At 34.8% G+C, this 21090-nt stretch overlaps 2 protein-coding genes across 4 annotated transcripts in view; both read left to right on the forward strand.

Moving 5' to 3' along the window:
- Positions 1–8712, forward strand: part of Ptpmeg2 (Protein tyrosine phosphatase Meg2) — a 46245-nt gene extending 37533 nt beyond the window's left edge. The window contains exons 10-12 of the mRNA XM_019043256.2: positions 284–513; positions 2227–2434; positions 3755–8712. Coding sequence (XP_018898801.1) covers positions 284–513; positions 2227–2434; positions 3755–3987 — 671 coding nt within the window. The 3' untranslated portion in view covers positions 3988–8712. The remainder of the gene's footprint in view (positions 1–283; positions 514–2226; positions 2435–3754) is intronic.
- Positions 8713–10448: 1736 nt separating this feature from the next.
- Srrm234 (Serine-arginine repetitive matrix 2/3/4) overlaps positions 10449–21090 on the forward strand; it is a 33409-nt gene continuing 22767 nt past the window's right edge. Inside the window, exons 1-5 of one of the 3 annotated variants that reach the window (XM_019043245.2) lie at positions 10449–10738; positions 12426–12686; positions 13534–13641; positions 19129–19365; positions 20488–20550. In XM_019043245.2, the coding sequence (XP_018898790.2) occupies positions 12448–12686; positions 13534–13641; positions 19129–19365; positions 20488–20550 (647 nt within the window). In that variant the 5' untranslated portion in view covers positions 10449–10738; positions 12426–12447. Of the gene's footprint in view, positions 10739–12425; positions 12687–13533; positions 13642–16539; positions 17618–19128; positions 19366–20487; positions 20551–21090 lie in introns of those variants that run through there. The other 2 variants (XM_019043243.2, XM_019043244.2) reach the window with 2 other exon arrangements.

The following is a 21090-nucleotide window of genomic DNA, read 5'->3' on the forward strand; positions in this document are numbered from 1 at the left end:
AGCAGCCTCTCTCCCGATGAAGTTGTTATTTTACTGGGGATTTTCTTTGTTTCTTTTCAGAATATTTTCAGGTGTTTTCAGTTGGAAAATCTCTATAAATCTTGAGGCTAAGGAAGAGTTCAACTGATGCAGCAGAACTGGCAATTAAAATAAATTGATTTGAGAAGTTTATTTCAAATCAAGTTTTGTTCTTAATCCTCATTATCTTAGTTCCTATAAAACTGTTATTTACCTTTATTTATATTATGGTATTCAATTGTGTGTTTAATTTCTACTTTTTCAGGTCCTCTGTATAAGACGAGTGGTGATTTTTGGCGAATGGTATGGGAACAACAAAGTTTAGTTATAGTCATGACAACTAGAGTGAAAGAAAGGATGAGGGTGAAGTGTGATCAATACTGGCCGGAAGAGCAAGGCATGGATGTAACGTATGGCAACTTCCTAATTAGTAATTACAATGTGGAGTCACACGCAGATTTTATTATTACTAGTCTACTATTATCTAATACAAAGGTAATCACCATGTTTAATTAGTCATATTTATTCTTAAAATAATATTAAACGCGCCATGCGTATGGCACGCTTATTGTAATCGCCGAGAACTCAGCTGTTCGGCTGATGTCTTCTGGTCAATTGTTGAATCGTTATCGAATGATTATCTTAGCAATAGTTTTGATCGATCATGCTCATTCAATATTGACTCAACAATCAAGACACTATATCGAGTCTCATAGCTCGTTCCATTATTTTAAAGCTGTTTTTGTAGCGGAAAACTATTTGAATTTTTGCATCGTAGTAAATAATTCTTGATAGCATTTAGATTTCTGGTAATTGTTTTTTAATCAATGCCGTCATGAAAAGAGCCCATTAAATCCTTTTCTGTGGCTATAGAGTTCTTTAATTTTTACGTATTTATTAATTTGTTCCGAGCCGAGATATAATTTAAAAAACTAACCTAAATTTACACCTGCAAAGCATGAAACCTTGCAAGTTTTATATTAGAGTTTCTGATTGGTTATCATTGTGCGCAACGGAGCACTACTTTTGTGTAACGTTTGAATCTTGTATATGCGCCGCTATCGATGACATCCGTACCCCATCAACTACCATGAGCAAAAAGGTTAGGATAAAGAAACTCAGTGCCAATGGTTTCTTTATTGGACAATTGCGGCGCATTACGTGCGAAATGAACGACTGCTCGCTGCTTTCAACTATATAAACCTGCTTATTTGTTGCGATTCAAAATAAAAAAAATCCTCTTTCGAATACGGAGCTGAGCGTTTAGATTGCAACAAGTTTCATGCGATTGTACAATGTCAGTGTTTTTATTCTTTTCTAAGTGATTAGTAGTTGAAAGTCGCCTTTGACTTACATTCATACCCATACCTGCTGGCCTGCTTAACCTTCGCAATAACCGTTGAAAGATCCAAAAATCTTTGTAAAAATACTTTTGCAATTGAACGCAATAAAATTTTTATTTTTAACTAAAATTGCAAGGTTTTTACACCATTCGGTTAGTAAATGCAGAAGTAATCATTCCATAAAACCTATTCCATGCACGAGAAAGGTAGGCAATTTGGAGTACAAAAGAGCCTAGGATGCCATATTAGAGCAGTGAGGTATTATTGAAGACTACCTCAAGATTTTAGGGCGATTATGATTCGTCAGATTGCTAGAAACAAGCTTAAAACTAAATATGATAATAGAGATATATTCTTCAGGCGCGCTCTTCCAACGCCACGTGTTGGATTTATCTGCTTGTTTTAAGTCTAAAGTGGGAATTAGTTTGTCTCTTTTACTGCAATCTCATGTAGAGGATGGGAACATCAAACCTCATGCTTGCACAAGCTAGCATGTGTAATTTTATTACCACTAGTTCCTCTGATAGAATTTTTGCACTAGACACTTATTTTGTATCAGCTTGCATCCAGAAGGCTCACCATCAAGTACAGCTGGAAACGAATCAAGCTGAAGAAATTTTTTTTACCCCTACTATATCCTTTTAGTCTGGTTTGAAATTCATTTAATTTAACTATGTTCACTTGATACTGATTAGTATTATGATTGTGTTTGAAAGATGTTAACGGCTCCAGCTGAAAATTTCATTTCTTATCATTTCAGTATTCCTTAAAAGTGAGTTGATTTTCAGGTTACAAGTATAAAATTGTTTTTCCTGTTCTCTTTCAAGAAGTAAACTCCTTTTAATTAATTCATTTTTCATGACAGACTGAAGAGATTCGTGATGTGACACATTTGCAATACACATCTTGGCCGGATTATGGGGTCCCGCACAGCGCCAACGCCATGTTGGGATTCATCGCCAGAGTCAGAGACTGTCAATCATCCATGTTGGGAGCTTTGGGTGATACGTGGGCTGGGCATCCTCGAGGTCCACCCATTATTGTACATTGTTCTGCCGGCATTGGTCGTACAGGTAATTATCATTGTATGCCTAAATTATGTTGCACAAAATTCTCCAAAATCAAAGATTAGTATCCTCGTGGAGTGGGATTTATGGTTTTCCTTCTTTAATTTTACTGGCAATACCAAGTTTAGGCTCTCTTGTAGTTACAGTCACAAAAAAAAATAGAGCAAAGGTATACATAATTCGAAAAAAAATAATAATATAACAAGATATTCCAACGCAATTGCATTGGAGGGCGCTTCTCTCTCGTTGGAAAGGAGCGCCAGTAGAAAGCAAGACAGAAGAAAGTAATATAGTTGCCCATACTTTTTCTGTCAAAAAATAATCATGAAAAAAAATTCTCCCCTGCGAGGTATGGAACCCCAACCTGCGGTATTATGTCCCGGCGCGGTGCGGTTGAACTTGGCTTTGCTGGAAGCACTGTTGCAGATTGAGAAACTACTCTATTTAACTAAAAAATTGACTTTTAGGTCAGAAAGTCAAGAGGCGTGTTCAAAAATTACGTGTGTTCATTAGCCACATGTTTCACAGCTGTTTTTCGAAGCTCCACGTTAGCCTGCTGTCCCAATGGATTGGCCTTGAGGCATATTAGTATTTGGATTCTCATGAATTAAATCAATCAATTGTTCAATATGAGCGTCTGATTTTGGCTTTTATGACGTAATGGATCCTCTAGAGCAATTTTCCACCATGTACAATGCTCATTATTTTTTCTTTTTATTTTCGAAATTTGAGGTGAGATAATAGCAGTCACAGAGAAAGCCCACTTGTAAAATAAACCAATCGCAGAAAAGCACAGCAATACATCTTTGAATGATGAGATCACGTCACTGCAGCTAAATTTTTCAAATTCAGTCGGAAAGTACAGATCAGACATAAATATTTAAGCATGACGAGGACCTTAAAATAAAGTAACCCGGTAGTAAGTCTGTGCAGAATTTTTTTGCCAAAAACTCAACATTCCACGCAAATTTTTACAAATAACAGGTAGTAAACAAGATCAATATTTTATCACCTGTACCAAAATGGCGTTATTTTTTATAAAACAACACGCTATATCCCATGTATACATGTTACAACGAGAAGTCCGACGGCTAGAGAGGGCGCATCTGGTAAACCAGAAGCGCCCAAGAAGATTAAATGACCTATGCAAATTATTGAACTCAATAAATTAAGATCAATTTTTAAACTTATGTAAGAAGGATGCAAAAGTGTTATTTCGCCCTCCGAAGTAGCCTTCCAAATTTTTTGGTGTAAACCAAAAGACACTCTGTACATTAGTCCAAAGTTAAATAACCTTATTTCAATGTGATTTGATTTCTTTCACAGGTACTTTCTGCACACTAGACATCTGCATTAGCAGATTAGAAGATAATGGAACTGTTGATGTCCGGGGAACAGTAGAAAGAATTCGTTCTCAAAGAGCGCACTCTATTCAAATGCCTGATCAGTACATTTTTTGCCATCTGGCACTAATCGAATATGCTTTAGACAAAAAATTAATAGTCTCTCCGCCGGACCTCACATCCTTCGAATTTACTCGCAGCGATGAGTCAGAGTAACTAGTTGTGATAATATGTTCAAAATTTCAATTATTTTTGGTGAAAAGTTGTTGATATTCAAGTTAGTCGTTTTCCTTCTTTTTCTGAGAACCTCTTACGGATCTGTTTTTTGTTTTCTTCTGCCTCTGTCTCGAGTGTCTGAAATTTACCAAAGGTGCATGTCTTGCTGATCCAATCAGTAAAAAATAGTCCCCCCCCTCCTTCTTTTACTTTTTCTGTATTTCTTTGTTTTTGTATCAGTCTATTCAAAGTCCCTCATAGAATCAGAAATATTGAGTGAAATTGTGTGTAAGATGTCTAGCTCGGACTCAATCAGACTTTTAAACCTCTCAGGGTAATTTTTTCCTCCCTTTTCTACAGCACCTCATTAAGACTGGTAGCTCTTTAACTACGTTTTTAACTTTCACTCCTTTTTTCATTTCTTTTAGAGACCTCCAAGGTTTTTCATACTTTTAAATGTCACAGCTATTTTGAAAAGAATGTAGCTCATTCTTTTAAAGCAAGTAGTGCTAAAAGTCTTTTTGGCTCAACCACATATTTGTACCAAAATTATTGGTAGTCCTTGCTGAATCTTGAGGTAGATCGTTGCGTATTTTTAAATCAAAACAAATAAATATTTAAGTCTGAAAATGCCAACACGCAAAATTGTCTCTTTACTCAGTGACATATCATTTATTGATTAGATGCATTGCCAAATTTTTAAAAAAAATGGTAATAATCAATGAGATGCATCCCTACAAAATTAGTTTTCAAAGCATTCTTCATATTTAGTTGAGTTTTTAGGTTTTTACGAAACAATAATTAATGCTAATCAATCAGTCAACCCTCTGCAGTGAATGAGTCGAAAAAATGTCAATGATGTAAGACATGATTCTTTTTTTCTGCACCCTGCGTTGCAATTTTGGGCACCAATATTATTTTTCCGGGGATTTTGTGGAATTAGATGAAATATCATAAATATTTCCATACATGCATTGATAGTTCAGCCATAACCTCTCGTTTAAAGTTACTGCAAAGGGAGCATTTTCTAAAGTAGTAGTGCTTAGCTGCACAACTGTAAAAGTGTAAAAGCTAATAGTTCTTTTACTCATTCAAAAAATCTGGTCCTGATCAGTACCCAGTAGAATTTTGCAAAGCATCTAATTTATTTTGGTTCCTGAAAATCATATTTTTAATCTTCGTTTCTTCGTCTTCAGTCCTCCTCCTTTTAAAACTGATTTCCTTTTATAGTGCCAAGGAAGATTTCCTCTCTTGCTTCTACCTGATTTTGATGCCAAAGTTTTGGAAATATTTTCAGCAAATGTGTAAATTAGGCAAGTGACTAATAAGGCTTCCTGATAAAAAAAGGAAACTGCAATTTTCCAACACGATCTCCAAAAAAAAAAAAAAAAAAAAAAATAAACAAGTTTTAACTTTTTTTATTTTTCTGAACTGTTCTGATCCAGTTTGACTTCAATAACATGGCACAGAATATAATTATCCTTTTGAAATTAAATGTTTCTATTCTCATGTCCATCAGGAGACAAAATTCAAAAAATCTCATTTACCTTTTCATTAAGAAAACAGTCATGATCAGGAAGTAAAGAAGGTCGGAATTGAAGTACACATCCTCCTTGTTTATCCCTCTCAAAATTGTGCGTCGGAAACTTGGCATATTAAAAAAAGTCTGAAAATAAATTTAAAGGCAATCATTAAAATTGTTGCAATTTTGTAAACATTAAACACATGCAGAATTTTAAAACACAGATGAATCTTTACTTAGCTATCATTTTTTTATGCTATTTGGTTAAGCTTGCTTTTATGCAATCTAGGAAGCAGTATTCTGCAAAGAGAATTTTGAAAGAAATCTTCATACGTAGAATACTTTACTTGCAACTGATTCATCTGTGTCTAATATTGTATGAGCCAGCTTTTTTTTTAATTAGTTCAAAATTGATATTCCTAAATTATCTCTTTTCTTCCACAAGAGGTATCTGCCTTCATTTTCTGAGCATTAAAATTGAAGTCCCTTTTGTTTGCCATAAAACGATTATTCTTACTCAGACTTTAATTGTAATTTTATCCTCTTAAAATTGAGTAAAATAATTTCTGCCATTTTTCTAATTAGGTTATTAACTGAATATTCAATAATTTTCACTATCTTTTTTCCTTGAGATCGCATTGTCAGTTTGATTGGTCCTGATTTTTTGAGCACTGCATGACGACTTTCGAAATTCAAAGGCTTTACTGGTGCCTTTTGGAAGGTTTTGAGCAGTGAGTGCCTGTACTCTTCGCCAGAAAGAAAAGCAATCAAAATTTTTAGTAGTTAGTAGTGTCTAAGCATATGGCAGAAAAGCATTTTTCAATTTATCTCCTACTCCTATGCTGTAATTTTAATGTAATTTTCAATGCAGGGGCCTTAAACTCTGTGTTTGATGTTAGTTAAAAAGGAATATATTTTTGGTTTTTCAATAATGATCCCCCTCCCCCTCTTTTTTGGTTGCCAATTTTAAGAGTAATCTTCGTGTAAAGGCTGGACGGTAAAGGTCATCTTTTCAAAGCCGTGTAACAACTGAAAACATACATTTTAATTTCTTGCCTTGTTGAATCTCAAACATAATTTGTTTTCTTGTTACATCTTGTACCAGGCACTTCAAGTTACTTGGTTGTATGGAAAATATTAAGAATAAATTCTTCTGTTTTTATCCTGCTGATTGTTGGAAATGTAAATGACCATATGTAATAATGTACCATTTACAAAATGGTACTCTCAGGTGCCAGGATGAATGATATTAGTGTATTTTCTAAAGGGAAAGGAAAATACAATATTGAATAGTTTTCATTCTTTCCGCTCTTTGTTTCTCATTTTAGTCATTAAATTTGTAATATTCTCTACTGATTTTAAAAATGAACTCTTTTTTTTTTATTTTATTCTCTATGAATTCAATGTGCGTCTGGAACGCTATTTGATTTTAATTTCCCTCTTTCTGACTAATCTTTCTAACTTTTCAAAACATCATGCCAGGTACTTCTTTTTGCCGCTAATTTTTTTAAGTTTTTCAGCCCTCATCAAGGTAGTACATAATTGTGAACTTATCATTGTTTACTTTGGGGGAGATTCTTACATTCTATTGTAAAATAATTTCAACGTTAATCCATAAATGATCTTTATTCTCATACGTCAAATTATGTAGGAGCTTACAATCTAGTCATATTTAAAAAAAATTTCTAACATAGATAAAATTGTGTCATCGCTGTAACTTGAAAACTCTTTGGATTTAATGATATACATTTTGCTCCAAAAATTGATTTTTTACAAATGGAAGTCAATTTTGCTTTAATCTGGCTTTATAATCGCTTCTCATTTGTGGCATTAATATCGATTGAGAATCATGATTGTTTTAAGGAGCTGTTTGGATATCAGTAATTATTATACATCTATAGCTTATTGAAACAATATATTCACAAGTCTTAAACAAATTACTCAGTTCATTTCTTCTTCTTTTTTTTCTATAATCCTGAAATATTCAATAAAACTGTAAGCGATTTCAACATTTTATGTTGAAGCTCTAATCATTCCCCCTCCTCTTCGTTGTATTAATCCTTTCTACTCTAAAAGAAATAATAAAAAGAACATCATGAAACCGATAACATTTGACCACTTTCAAAGCCTGAATCAATTTACCAGGGATTGAAAAACAGCATGAAAGGAGGCATAGAAAAATTGTTAGACTCAATATTGATTGCCACTAAACCGCGTCCACTGCCAAACTTTCTTTAGTTCAACTATGAATTAGGTGTAGCCTCCTTTCCAATAATGCTTCGATCATGCAAAAAAAATTTAAAACGGTCCTTTTTTTCAGACTTCTATATCAGCTCGATCGGAAAGTTTCAGTCTTGAGTTCTGAAGGCTGCATGTATTTTGACAATAATTAAAAGTTGGGCCTGACTAGCTCAGATTTTTTCCAATTCTCCTTGGACCAATAAGGAGTTGAAGAAGAAAAGAACAACACGTTTATTGCATATATGCATGAAATATCAGGAAAATGAAGGTTTCTTTGTGCCTCTTGTCCCCTGTTTTGCTGCAAGAGGGCATCTCACTTTTCAATGAGTTAAATTTATTGATTATCAATTAATTATCCTGTCGCATTTCACTGAATTCTTGTGTTTGATTTTAGTAACATCGTTTTCTACCTGCCTTGTCTGATCATACCTTCTGTTGTAAAATTGAGAATTTCAAGCAATGACGCAGCTTGTTTCCCTGTTATATGTTAACAAATGAATGAATAAAGTAGGAACGGTAATTTTGAAACCTTGCAATTGAGGTAAATGATTTCAGAGCTTAGTTATTGGATTACTTTTAAGGTTCTGATTGCATTCTTTTTTAATCATGTGAAATGTTATGTTAGATCCCTCTGGAATGCCTGGTTACAGGAATCGGCTCTTTCTAAGTATGGTTTTATTCCTCTAGTAATATTGAATTATTTGTGAAAGTGTAATTTGACTGTACATATTTATTTCAAAAGAAGAGATGATTTTCTTTTGTATATAGTGTATGATAGTTATTATAGATTTGAATCTATTTGTTGATGAATTTTTGTATACTAATACCTAGCAAAGATTATAACAAATTCCTATGTATGAATTTGTAACACACGAATACCTATTCTGTTCGAATGATGACCGTATTTTTTTTTCTTTTTCCAAAAACCAAATACTTATTATATATTTTATATGTATCCTAAATTTTTCTTTGATTTTTTCCCCCTTTCCTGGAGGATCACATTTTTAGCATATTTTTTGAGGAAAATTGGACCAGCCGTTCAAAACTGGCAACCTTCGAAAGTTATAGGCGGAGAGTGTGAGGCATGAGAGGAGCGGATCTGCTCAGTGGGTCCTACCTAGGTAGAAAGTTTTTGATAGACTGTTCGTTGCACAGTGGGTCAGAGACAAAAACACTTTGAATACATGCTCTGCTGCACAGTGAACAGACGTCTGTCTCTCTGTGGATTACAGGAAGAAAGCTCCCTAATGAACTCCTTAAACCCTGATTTAATTTAAAAATTGGTAACTATCAACAAAGCCCCATTAAAATTATCGCTAGTTTGATGCATATTATTTTGGAAAGTACACTCTCCTTGTGGTGGATGCGCAAGTCCCTCAAAATTGAGCAAATCAACTAAATTAGCACAATCACACTAAAAACGAATAAAGTTTTCATCCAAGAGACTAAGCCATTCCAGTCAAATAGCACTGTTTTTTTATCACTCTATTTCATGTCTACAACATGTATAGGATCTTTGTTAAGTTGATTCAACTATTCTTTGACTCTCAGCTATTTTTGCAGTTTTTACCATATTTTCATTAGGTAAACATGATTTTCCAAGAAAAAGTTTGGCCAAAAAATGAGACACCTTATGACCTTAGTTTGTGAAATGTTAAAAGTACAGGCTGTAATTTTCTCGAAATTAGTCAGAAATCAGTCCTAAGTCTCAAAAAATCCCTTTTAGTTTGGTTTATCATTAGTGGCGGTGAAGAAGAGGGAATGAAATTGAGGATGAAAAATTTCGATCTCAGACAGCCATCCACAACAGCCTAGTAGAAATTTTTTGAACAATAAATGAGGAGGGTAAGAATATAAAAAAATAAGTGCGCTCCCGTTTGTTCATGTGTTCTTTCACAGTCTGTAAAAGACTACATAAATAGTAGCTCTATATCTTTTCTCCGGTTGTAATTTATTACCTCAGTGAGTTACCCTCGAACATTTTAAAAGTGTCAAGTATATGTATCCGCAAAAACAATCGGAAAAGCCATGGCAGAGCACAACAAAAATAATTTTACTCTTGTTTGCTTTGGAATATGTGCCTTGATGAGTGTCACTTGCCATTTCCTCATTGCTTGTCCAGATTACTTCATCACCACTCAGGAAAAAGGTAAGTACTTCTCCTTTCATTTATATGACCGCCTTAATATTTACAGGGGACACATTATATTTTCCTTTTGTACTTATTTTTTTTTTTTTTTTTTTCATTAATTTAAATGAAAATAATCCATGCAGAGTGTGTAAGCATTTCAGAATCAAGAGCTGAAAAACGCTGACTCCGCGAGCTTAAATATTAGAGCCGGGGCTGCCAGTGCGAAATGCTCACGCGAAACGCGCCTACAAACCTACAGAGATACTTCAAGCATTGCGCAATGCGTGAAGTATCCCTTTAGGTTTGAAGGCACGTTTTGCGCTGGCTGACAGCCCGGCGCAGCGCCTCAAGCAACTCTATTTCACAATAGAGATGTTGCACAGAATCTGACAAAATTGAAGGCGCTCCAACATACTAAGAATGACTGGCATAATACCTTATTTACGCAAAGAATAATACACTTGACTTGCGCAACGAATTCATGAGAACGCATTTTTGAAAAATGATGATTTCTTTTGAATACGCGCCAATCGTATGATGAGGGGTGATTACTCAAACGAGGGATTTTGATGCTTGGTGTTGATTCGGTTGTAGGCTGCAGTGATAAAAAATTTCCATCATAAAAAGTTGCTCCAAAGCGTTCTCGATCGTTTTTATGTTTTTTCAGTACATTGAGTAGTTATTTGAATAGTTGTGTTTGTGAGAAAGTGCCCGGCCTTTCGTTTGTAGAAATTATACGTGTAGAGCAATTCCTGCCTACCTCAATTAGCGTAGCATTTTAGCCGAGCATCCCGGGGTCTGGGGTGGCAAAATGGCGTGTGTTTTTTTGGTGGTTTTATTAATTTAAAGTGCAAGAGGTTTGTATTCTTCAATCGTACATACGCTTATTTTTCTCTTCTTATCCATCATAATGCGACAGACACTAATTTTAATCGTCCGTGAAAAGACCGTTCTGCACTACAGCGGCTTCTCCTGTATCCTGATATCTGAGAGTTCTTGTTCGCGCTTCATTGCTCTCAATGCAGCTCGAAATTTATTCTATATTTAGCTCTTAGTTCCCAATCAGTATATATTTCACTAGTTCTTAAAAGATGTAGAAACATTGAGATAACTTACATTTGTGTGTAAGGTGGAAGTTGTTCGGACATTGGTACCTGTCCACCCCTCACACTAGAGCGTGGCTAAGTTAGGGGTGCTCTCCAAGAGGGGTAGAGCACATTTCTATTCTGTGCGCAGAGAGATACAAGAAAATTTTTCTGAAACGGTCTCGTCTAGTAATTATTTTGGACCACTTCATATCTTTAGAATATCTTAAGCCAGTATACCGAGCTACATCTCCCTACATTAGTGTTGGTTGGAAATTTAGCTTTTTTATCTGTCACTGTTGATAGTAAACTAATGATGTAATCCTGAATTGATGTTCACTCTAAGTAAGGGTTTTCTCACTGTCTAGTCAGCAAAAAATTATAATGATTGGCAAAGCATTTTTAGCCTAGTCCTCATGCATAGGACTTTTTTTTATCGCATGAAACGCAATGGATCGGGATCTTTGCGGTTCAGGCTTGTTCAACCAGCCTAACGGCAGCCTCAATCCACCTCTGAAGAGCGGTCCAAGCGTTCCACTGGAACGTGCCAGTGGAACAGGGTAAAAAAGTGATGCATTCCGAAGCAATCCTCTGCGGTTCTGATAAAGAAAAGCCCTCATGATCTAAGGCTTTTAGACGAGGAACTACATTTTAGACAGAACCCTGGACTGCTTTGTCAGTCTGTCATTTGCCGCTAATTTTCTTCGTATTTCACTTTGATTACTTGATATTGAAAAATCCCAATGTGTCACAGTGCACCACAGTAACTATTATTCCCTAATTAGCCATTAGTATATGAACAAACCTTGCTACAGCATCATAAAGTCTGTGCTGTCCTGTTGGTAGTAAGCCTGTATGATACTATCAAAATAGAGCTTTCAAAGTGGCGTCAAACGGAGTCATGTGACCCCTAAAGATCGTCAGTCCAACAATTTTTTAGGGTTACCAAGTGTCACAAGACTCAACGCGACGCCACTTTGAGAGCTATACTTTGATCATAAAGGCTGTAAGCTGATCATCAACGTACTGTTTGGGTCTGGCTTTAACGTAAATACTTGTAAATCTCTTTTGTCTTTTTTATCAGTAATATTGAATAGTGTCTATAGAATGAAAGCTGAATACAAATAACAATTACCTGCAGTATTTTTTCAGACATCTCTCTTAGGCTTCACAGATATCAAAGGGTAAACAACTAGATAATGGAGAAAGTCAGCAGAATCCTGATAAATAGATAAATAGACACATTTTATTTTCTGAGTTAAAATTGAGAACATAAGACACAGTGGACACTACAAGCAAAATGAAGCTGCCATGAGCACATGCTCGAGCGATGGGTGTAGCTTTATTGCACAATGAAAAGGAATTGAACAGAAAAAATAATCTAGTCGGAACTTCCACCTACTACCTCTTGCAATTCGCAATAATTGATATTTCATTCTAGTTTGCCTTTTTTTTTCAGTTTATTTTGATTTTCTACCGTAATGTACAACGGAATCGGACTGCAAACTCCCCGAGGCTCTGGGACCAATGGTTATGTTCAACGCAATTGGGCGTCTGTTCGGAAACCAAAAGATAGAACACAGTATAAAACTGATGAAGAATTAAAGCGGTTAGATGAAGCGAGCAATAAACAGCCTAACCGAGAAATCTTAGATCATGAAAGTAAACGTAAAATTGAAATCAAATGCCTACAACTTGCAGATGCTTTGACTGATCAAGGGTTAGTTCTCTCCTAATTTTTTTTTCTGTAATTTTTGGGAAGCATCCATTCCAAATCAAGTGTGCTGTTAAAAGAATCTCTGTTAAATTGAAAATACAAAAGTTGTTTTCTGTTTCAATTTTCTCCGAAATTCATACTTGTTAAAGTAAATCTTTCCCATCAAAGTGTAACATAGCTTTATTCTTTTTGCTGACTAACATTTTTTTATCTCTAGAAACCTAAATTTTTCAGTTAGCACTTACTATTTTGCTATTAATTTATCTGGCAAAGAAATATATGTATTTATTCGAATGATAATGCCGGCTAGTGTGAGTAAGCAGGGGTGCAGAAAGTTTCATAAATACTGATTTTTGCTGCAATATGGTACTCTTGCCTCACAACCATATTTTCGATTTGCCTCTTGGCCAAATGTCTCATTTTACTCATGGTAAAATTTTCCCCTCTTTTCATGGAATTGAGCAAAAATAACACAAGAAAAAAAATTACCATTTTTTAAAAGTGCCTCACAACCAAAGATTTACGTTTGTCACGATCCTAGGATTGTAAGATGAAGTGCTCTCTGCACCTCTGCCTGTAAGTATTATCATAGAAAAGTAACGAGAGGAATTTTACTTTATAATGGTTTTTGAGTCTCTCCCCCCCCCCCCCCCCCTATTTCAGCTTTTCATTCTCATTTTGAATTTTCACCTCGACATTGTTATTTGGAAATGCTTTTTGCTGGAGACAGAAACAACTTTATCAATGACACTTCACCTAGGATTTTAGAAAATGGGTTTGTTTGAATTTGATGTCGGCCCAATAAAATTAAGCTGAACCCTGGAACTCAATTTACATTTTAATTTGGCAGGTTCACAAATGATGAAATAGCTCAAAAAGTGGATGATTATCGCTTGACTTTGATCGGAAATAAGAAGCCTGTTGATGAAATTCCACGTGATGAGTACGGAAGGATTGCGTAAGTTCTGAAAATAAATTTTATGATCAATACTTAATTTTTTTTTTAAATTAGTTTTTGATCAGTAGAAATGAAGCACAGGGGAAATGGTAGACTCAAATTTACTCTCAAGGAAAGTGTGAATTATCTTCACCAGCTCCGCCGCATAATTGACTCATTTATCAGATATTAATACAAAATACCGTTACCTATTGAGATGTCTGGCTTTTTGGAAGTGTTGAGATGTGTTGTTAAAGTAAAAAATTTGAGTCAGCGAAACGATGTCAGTCTGCCATTTTCATTTATCAGCTCAGTGATGATGTAGATTTGTTAGCAAACTGGTCTTAAATCAGGTCATATAGGAAGGTTAGCCACACAGTGAGCCTCATACCCTTGCTGAATCCTTGACTGATTTTGAAAACAAGGTAGCTAGTCATCAGATAATGCTAGTGGATCCCCAATCAGATACTTAATGCTTTTCAGTATTAACCTCTATCATTTTGTCAAGTGATTGGGAAAAATAAATGAAATTTCAACATAGAGTATGACCTCGATTAATTGGATTGCGGTTTAATGGATCAATCTTCCAATCCCTTCAAAGGTTTCACGCTATTTGAATTAAGTATCGGATCAATTTGTCAGTCCATACCATAAATGGAAGTCTTACTGTAGACATTGGTCTAAAGTGAAAGTTTAGCATCCAGAAAACATAGGAAAAATTGCTTCGAGACAGGCGACTTTCACACACTTTTTATCTAAAAATTGTATATTTTTATAGATCTTCAAAGTTATTTACTGTTGATCCTGTTGTTGTTCGTAGTCTTTTAAAGTGCGCATAATTATTTTAATGTGATACCAGAGTTCTTGCCATCAATATTTTCTTCAGCTACCTGTTGCACCAAATTTTGAAAGGAATGAAAGAGATGGTGACTTGAATAAATACTGGCAGACATTGCATTGTAAGAGGGACCAAAAATCAAGTAAAACTAAAAATCGAAACTTTCAATTCTCTTGGGACCTTTAAATTGGTCCATCTTAAGTTGCTTGTTTATTTCAAAAGCCAATTACAACACAATCAGATAGAGTTAAGCAAAATAATTACATCTACATTGCGGTTTTTCAAAATCTCATCTCCCATTCAATTTTTTAGAAGGCTACTAACCAACATCTCTCGAGTGAAAATGATTGCAAATTTTCTCACCCACATGGAAGTCATTTCCACAAAATTTAAAGCTGAAATGTTGCTTGGTTTCCTTCCAAAAAATTACAATAAAAGATGAAATTCTGAAACAACTTAAGACTGTTTGGCTTAACTCAATCTAATGAAGGAAAAGGGGAGGGGGATCGTGGGTTTTCTTAAGTTTTTACTAATTTTCGAAAAACTATGTCTGATGGTATTTCAATCCTATCAATAGTTTAAATTTATTTTTGAAGAATCAGCCTTCTGTAGAAATCAGGATGTATGGAAAAATTACAGATGTACTGAAAAAGAACAGATTCTAGGAAGTTAGCATGAAAGTACAGAAAACGCACAAAGTTTTCATGTACAGGTGTGGCAATTCGAGATTTTTTCATTAAACTTAAAGGCAGAGCCTCGGATGTATGTGTTTTTTGTACATGATTTACCATACCATGTTTCCTTGATATCCCAATTAAATTCTACATATTTTAGTTCATTCTCGTAAAGTGTCCGTATTCTGTTTTCTAAATCCCAATCTCTCTATCTAATGCAAAACTGCTTCCGTCAGATTTCAACATGTATGTCAGGTGATGAAAAAGTGAGGGATCCAAGAAACCTCTGAAAAGAGAATTTCTGTTTTGGAAGTATGAAAAAAGTCAAGATAAGGTAATGAGAAAGCAAGGATTTTAGATCTTGACGTATCAGGTGACACTCTGAGGAATTGAACCAAGAATAGATGTAGATTTGAGCAAATTCATTAGGCTGGCAACTGTTCTCCTTGTCGCCAGCATAACATACAAAATTTACAAAATAATACAATTTTAAAAAGGTTAAACTTAAAAGATTGTACATTTCAACATTTAGCATATTATTATTTCTAAATTCAAAAATAGTACAAGCATATTTGGACTTCATTTTGCATTTTGGAACTATAAATTCTGGCTCATCTGAAAAAACACTTAAGTGCATAGGGAAACCAATGGCACATACGTTGTTTTTAAACCGGGCCGGCATTTATAGGTCCAAATTGCAAAATGTTGTCCATTTAATAATAACAAGTAGGAAACAAAATAAAAAAAAAAATAAATTACTCCTATCTTCATAGCTGCCTTACAAAACTAATTTTATTTCCTCTGAAAACCTTTAAATTAATTTCTTTGGCGCATCAATTAGGTAAATAATTAAAAATGCTATTAGATGACACCATAATATATCTACATATTGTATATGGCCGTTCTACATATGAACAGGGATATAAAATTGAATGCTACCAGTTTCAGGTATGGAGAAAGGTAGAGAAAAATAATAAATCGATACACACAGGCCTAAAGCTCCTGTGTCTAAATGTGAAACATTATTTATTCAAGAGATCATTTCCTGAAGTTTCTTGAATTATTTCCCCTTCCATGAGTTTGGGTAGTCCAGTGGTGGCACCCACCTCAACCATAAATATATGTTTTCCTCTTTGATTTTAACCTAGTAATAGACAAATAAGCTGGATGCAGTGATTCTCTATAGGCACATATTGGATCAATGATGCTAACCCATTAATTTAACATGACAAATACAAGTTTGTAATGTAGGCAACCCACCCTGCAGCAGCTGCCCTTTTCATCTGTCTCCCCTCCAAGGCATCCCCTCTTCTTTTCAACTCACCCCTTGCTAAGCCCTGCCATTGATTTCTCTGCCCCTCCCCTCCTGTTCAGCCCTCTCACAAGGATTCTGCTCCTTGCTCCTTTTTGCATAGCCATATCCCTTGCTCATGTCGCACCTTTCATACTGAAGTATTAAAGGCTCTTCACAGAATAGCCATGTTTTCATCCCTCAAGTGCCTTTATGTAAATATTTACTCTAGTAGATATTTTTCCCTCTTGAGTCTTCCATTAAGAACCAAAACTCCTTTTTTATCTACCAGACTTTGATGTCAAAGCGAGTGCAGATATTACTCATAAATGTGAAAGTGCTGAAACCAAGTCTTCCAATTTTTTTTCGTGCTAAAATATTTTATTTCGTTCAGCTTCTGAAACTGATGAAAGTCGAAGCTATTTATTTTATTGTGTCTATTTTAGTTTTAAAAAGTCTGAAAAATACAGAAACTCTATGTGTGCTGAATGGTAAATTAATTGTATGAACATTCTATCGAACGTTTTGTGTCTCCATTCTAACCTAAAGTCTCGTGCCTTTTCCTGCATTCGAAGTCTTCCAGTCTCGACAGTTTTATGAGAGATTATTTTTACCGCATAGCGAACCTGACTCAGTATTTGTATTTTTTTTAAAGTTGCTATCTAACTCTTTCAATCGAATCCTGCGACCAAATTGTCTGTCATCATTTGCTTGATGAAAGTTTTGATCAAAACTTCAAAAAGTGGTAACATGAGTGAACGTTTAGTCTAATTTTGAAGAAACAACCTATCCGAACAACATGAAAAGTAACCAATGGTTTCAAGGCTTAAACTCTGTTTGTCAAGTGCAGAATAAAACGTCTCCATCATCGAAAAGAGGAAATAGCAATTTCACCAACTCTGCGCTTTCCCTAACTCCCAATTATGTCTTGCGGTTTAATCGAGTCTCCAAAGTATCAAAGTTTAAAAAGCTGCGTGCTAAGAAACGAAATGCCATGAATGTGAATCAGCACTGTTGTTGTGATTTGAAGCCATTACAGTTGAATCAATCCATGCCAATGTTACTAGCTTCACCTCCTTCTTCCTTACCCATGACCAATTTCAAATTGTGTTTTTTAACTCCTGTCAACGATCACAATTGCTCATCTAATTTCACAAGAGTGAAACAGCAGAATGTCATGCAGTCTGTTGTTAGGTATGTCTGCCGATAAATTTTCTACTAAGATATTTTTCCATTGTCTTTGCACTGTATTTAGTGTTTATTGTATTTATGCAAAACAATTACTTTTAATTGTAGATCTTAGTTCACACTTTACTTTGTACTTAAAAATGCTATCGAAACTTGAAAATCCTCAAATTCAAGCTTGGTTTCCAATGGATGCGACAACTTTCATTTGATGCAAAGCACTAATTTTCATTTAATTTCTGCATAAAGCATTGCAACTTTCAGTGAATTTATTAGTTCCCAATGATCATTGTAAATAGAAAAAGCGGTGGTCAAGTCATGCTCAATCAATAGACTAAAAGAATAAGTACAAAATTGAGGACCACAGTACATGTTTCATAAGCAAAATTTTACAAAGCTTACGATGGACTTGTCAAAACTTTTCAAAATTATGATTCTTGTCCACATTAATTCACATTTTCTGCTCACAAAAAAATCTGAGCCTACTGAAGTCAAATTAAACACTAAACTAATGTCGGTATTTTTTTTACGATGGAAGACATTTTCTGAGCAATAATTTTTTAAGGTTAAAGATACCTTGTATTAGAAGAGGAAGGAAATTTGTGTGCAACCAAGCGCTATTTATTTGTCTAACATACAGTTTGATTTCAATAGTAAATTTAACCCACATTGATCCTGGTTTTTTCACAAGCAGGAAGTTATAATTTACTGTTTATAATGTAGACTAAAAGCATTTATTTCTCCCCTATGAATTAATTTTGGATGTTTTCCATGTGTCCAACAAGATTTGCGTGGAATTTTGAGGAGAAAATATGTGCTGAAGCATTTAATTCTCTACCCTGTCCAATGGTCCATTTGCATCGATAACCTCTGTTAGATGCTTTGCTTAATGTATAAATCAGAAATTTTCAACTTTTGTATGTTTGTCATGTTGTATTTAGTGATAACCCGTCATGAACATTATCAAATTCTGAACAATAAGAACTTAAAAACTAATGAAGTAGAATGCTCCAGCATTGCAGCAGATACATCCATGGGAAACCGAAGTTTGATACTGATAATCAGTGAACTCTTGCAGTGCACTCTTTTGCAGTCAAAATTCTTTTGCTCACTTTCTATTCTAAAATGTTTAAAGTGAGAAAAGAGCCCTAGTTCCAAATAAAACAACTCTGCAAACATTATGGTGCACAAAAAGTCAAACTAAACTGTAGCTACAATGATTTGAAATTAGCAGTTCAAGAAACTGTGTGTAGAGAAAAAACCATTTGATCCTCTAATCTGCTTTACTGAACTGCTCACAGCACCTTATGAGAGGGATGATAGCGTGTTCTTTATTCGACTTCAAATTTCGATTTTTGACCCAACCTGACGATTTTTCCTCTCCCGGAAAATTTTCCTCTGCACACTGAAGTCTCTTTCTCTGAATTATTGTATATTTATGAAGAATGGACATCAACCTATTTTTTGCTCTCAGATGTGAGACCTCGAAACTTACTCCAAAATTTCTTTGTTTGTTACAGTGTCAAGGAAACCCATCAGATTGCTGAAGCCCAGCAAGAAAAGAATGCTAAACTTAGAGAAGCGTTTGGTATTTCAGAATATTTTGTAGAAGGAAGTAGTTTGGATCCCCAGAGGAGGGCTAAAGAAGCACTAGCAAAATCAGCTGCCAATCTTGAATCAGTTTATGCGCTTGTGAAGACACCAAGCCCTGAAAGAGATGCATCAAAAGAAGACAAAAAGTTGAAATCTCGAGACAGGTAATCCATTGCAACCTGCTTGCTTTAAAATAAAAATAAGAAGAAAAGGAGAGTAGAACAAGAATAATTTATTTAATACAGTGTCAAAAACAGTGGCTCTAGCAGTCGTTAAAATGTATAATTAACATAATACTTCATCATTACCAAGCGTAGAACGTTTTTTTTCTTCGTTTCATTCATCAACCGTTTCATTTACTCGGCTCCTCAAAAACACATATCGACACTTTGCAGTCGTACCGATCCGCTTTCAATGCATTACATCAGGCTTTGGGATAGGATTATGAAAACAGAATTATTTACAGAAAATTATCTTGAAAAAATTATACACACATTTACAGTCAAAGAACATTTCAATGACTAAAATAATTATCCATTAGGAAGTTGAACAATCTGAGGACCAGGCCATGGTCTTGAAGAATCTGCCTCTCACTACATGAAGTGAAACCACTGAAAGTATCACAAATGTTGAGTAGAAGGGGTGAATCAATTATTTACCTAGTAATAAGTCATTTTATGACAATTTTGAAGAGTCTCAAAGGAAAAATTGGAAAAGTTTCTGCTTTGCAATTGATGAGGAAGAATGTAAACAAGCGGCCAAAATGCCAACAGCCGACCAGTATCAGTCAACATGAGGCAAAATAAAAAAAACCATGGCTGTTGTTCCAGTGGATCTGCGAGAATTAGATGTGCCTCACTGAAAATCCACTGTGCTGGGTCTCTATTTGTCTCTGATATTTCAACTTCCTTTTTAATTGAATTGTTAGAAGTCTCTGTGTACAAATTTCCATTTCATTGCCTTAGACATTATAAAGAGGAATCTCTCTATTTGTCATTAGCTTACTTTCTTAAATTGGAACCATGCTATCCATGAAATAGAGACTAGAGTACTTATATACAAAGATAGTGTATGCCCTTTTTTTCCATGTGTTTTTCTGGTGCCATGGGAATGAATGTGTACATTGTCATCGACATGAGGTGTGATAAACGTCTCTTTGCCATGAAAATATTGCCTGGTTTTATTGGAGGAAGAAATCATTAATCTTTTCAATATTTTGTATTAATTTTTCACCACCTTCATTTTATCCTTGAATAGCAATTAATTTTTCTAATTTTTATCTCTAGATCCTCATCTCAAGAAAAAAAGAAAGAGAAGAAGAAAAAATCCAAGAAACGTAAGAAAAAAAGGTATGTAAATGTTGAACTCCTCTCTTTATTTTTTATTAACTGCAAAATTTTGCATTTTGCAACAAAAATGAAAATATGACAAGAGGGACAGCATTTTTTTTTTTTTTTTTTTTTACATCATTTCCTGAACTGTTCCCTAAATCTCTTTACCAAATGCAGAAATCTATCAGACAGTAATTCAGGGTGTCTACAGGTCCCGAAAATCCTGAAAGTTCTGGAAAAGTCCAGAATTTGCTTGACCGGTCCCGAAGTCACGAATAAGTCCGGAAATTAAACTCTAGGTCCAGAAAAATTTAAAAATTCACGGTTTTCGTGAATCAAAGTGTAGTTGTTACGTAGAAAAAATGTCCCCAATTAAACATACATATCATGGATTCTTTTAGTCATCAGCAATTTTCATAAAGATGGACTCGATTTTCATTAAAATTAGCAGTAAGTGTAGACCCTGACTTGACAAAACTACTCCGAGGATCCTGAAAAAGTTCTAATAAGGTCCCGAAAAAGTCCTGAAATAGGTTTTCAAAAACCTATAGACACCCT

This window comes from Bemisia tabaci, chromosome 1 (assembly GCF_918797505.1).
Source record: "Bemisia tabaci chromosome 1, PGI_BMITA_v3".
NCBI classification, from domain to species: Eukaryota; Metazoa; Arthropoda; class Insecta; order Hemiptera; family Aleyrodidae; genus Bemisia; species Bemisia tabaci.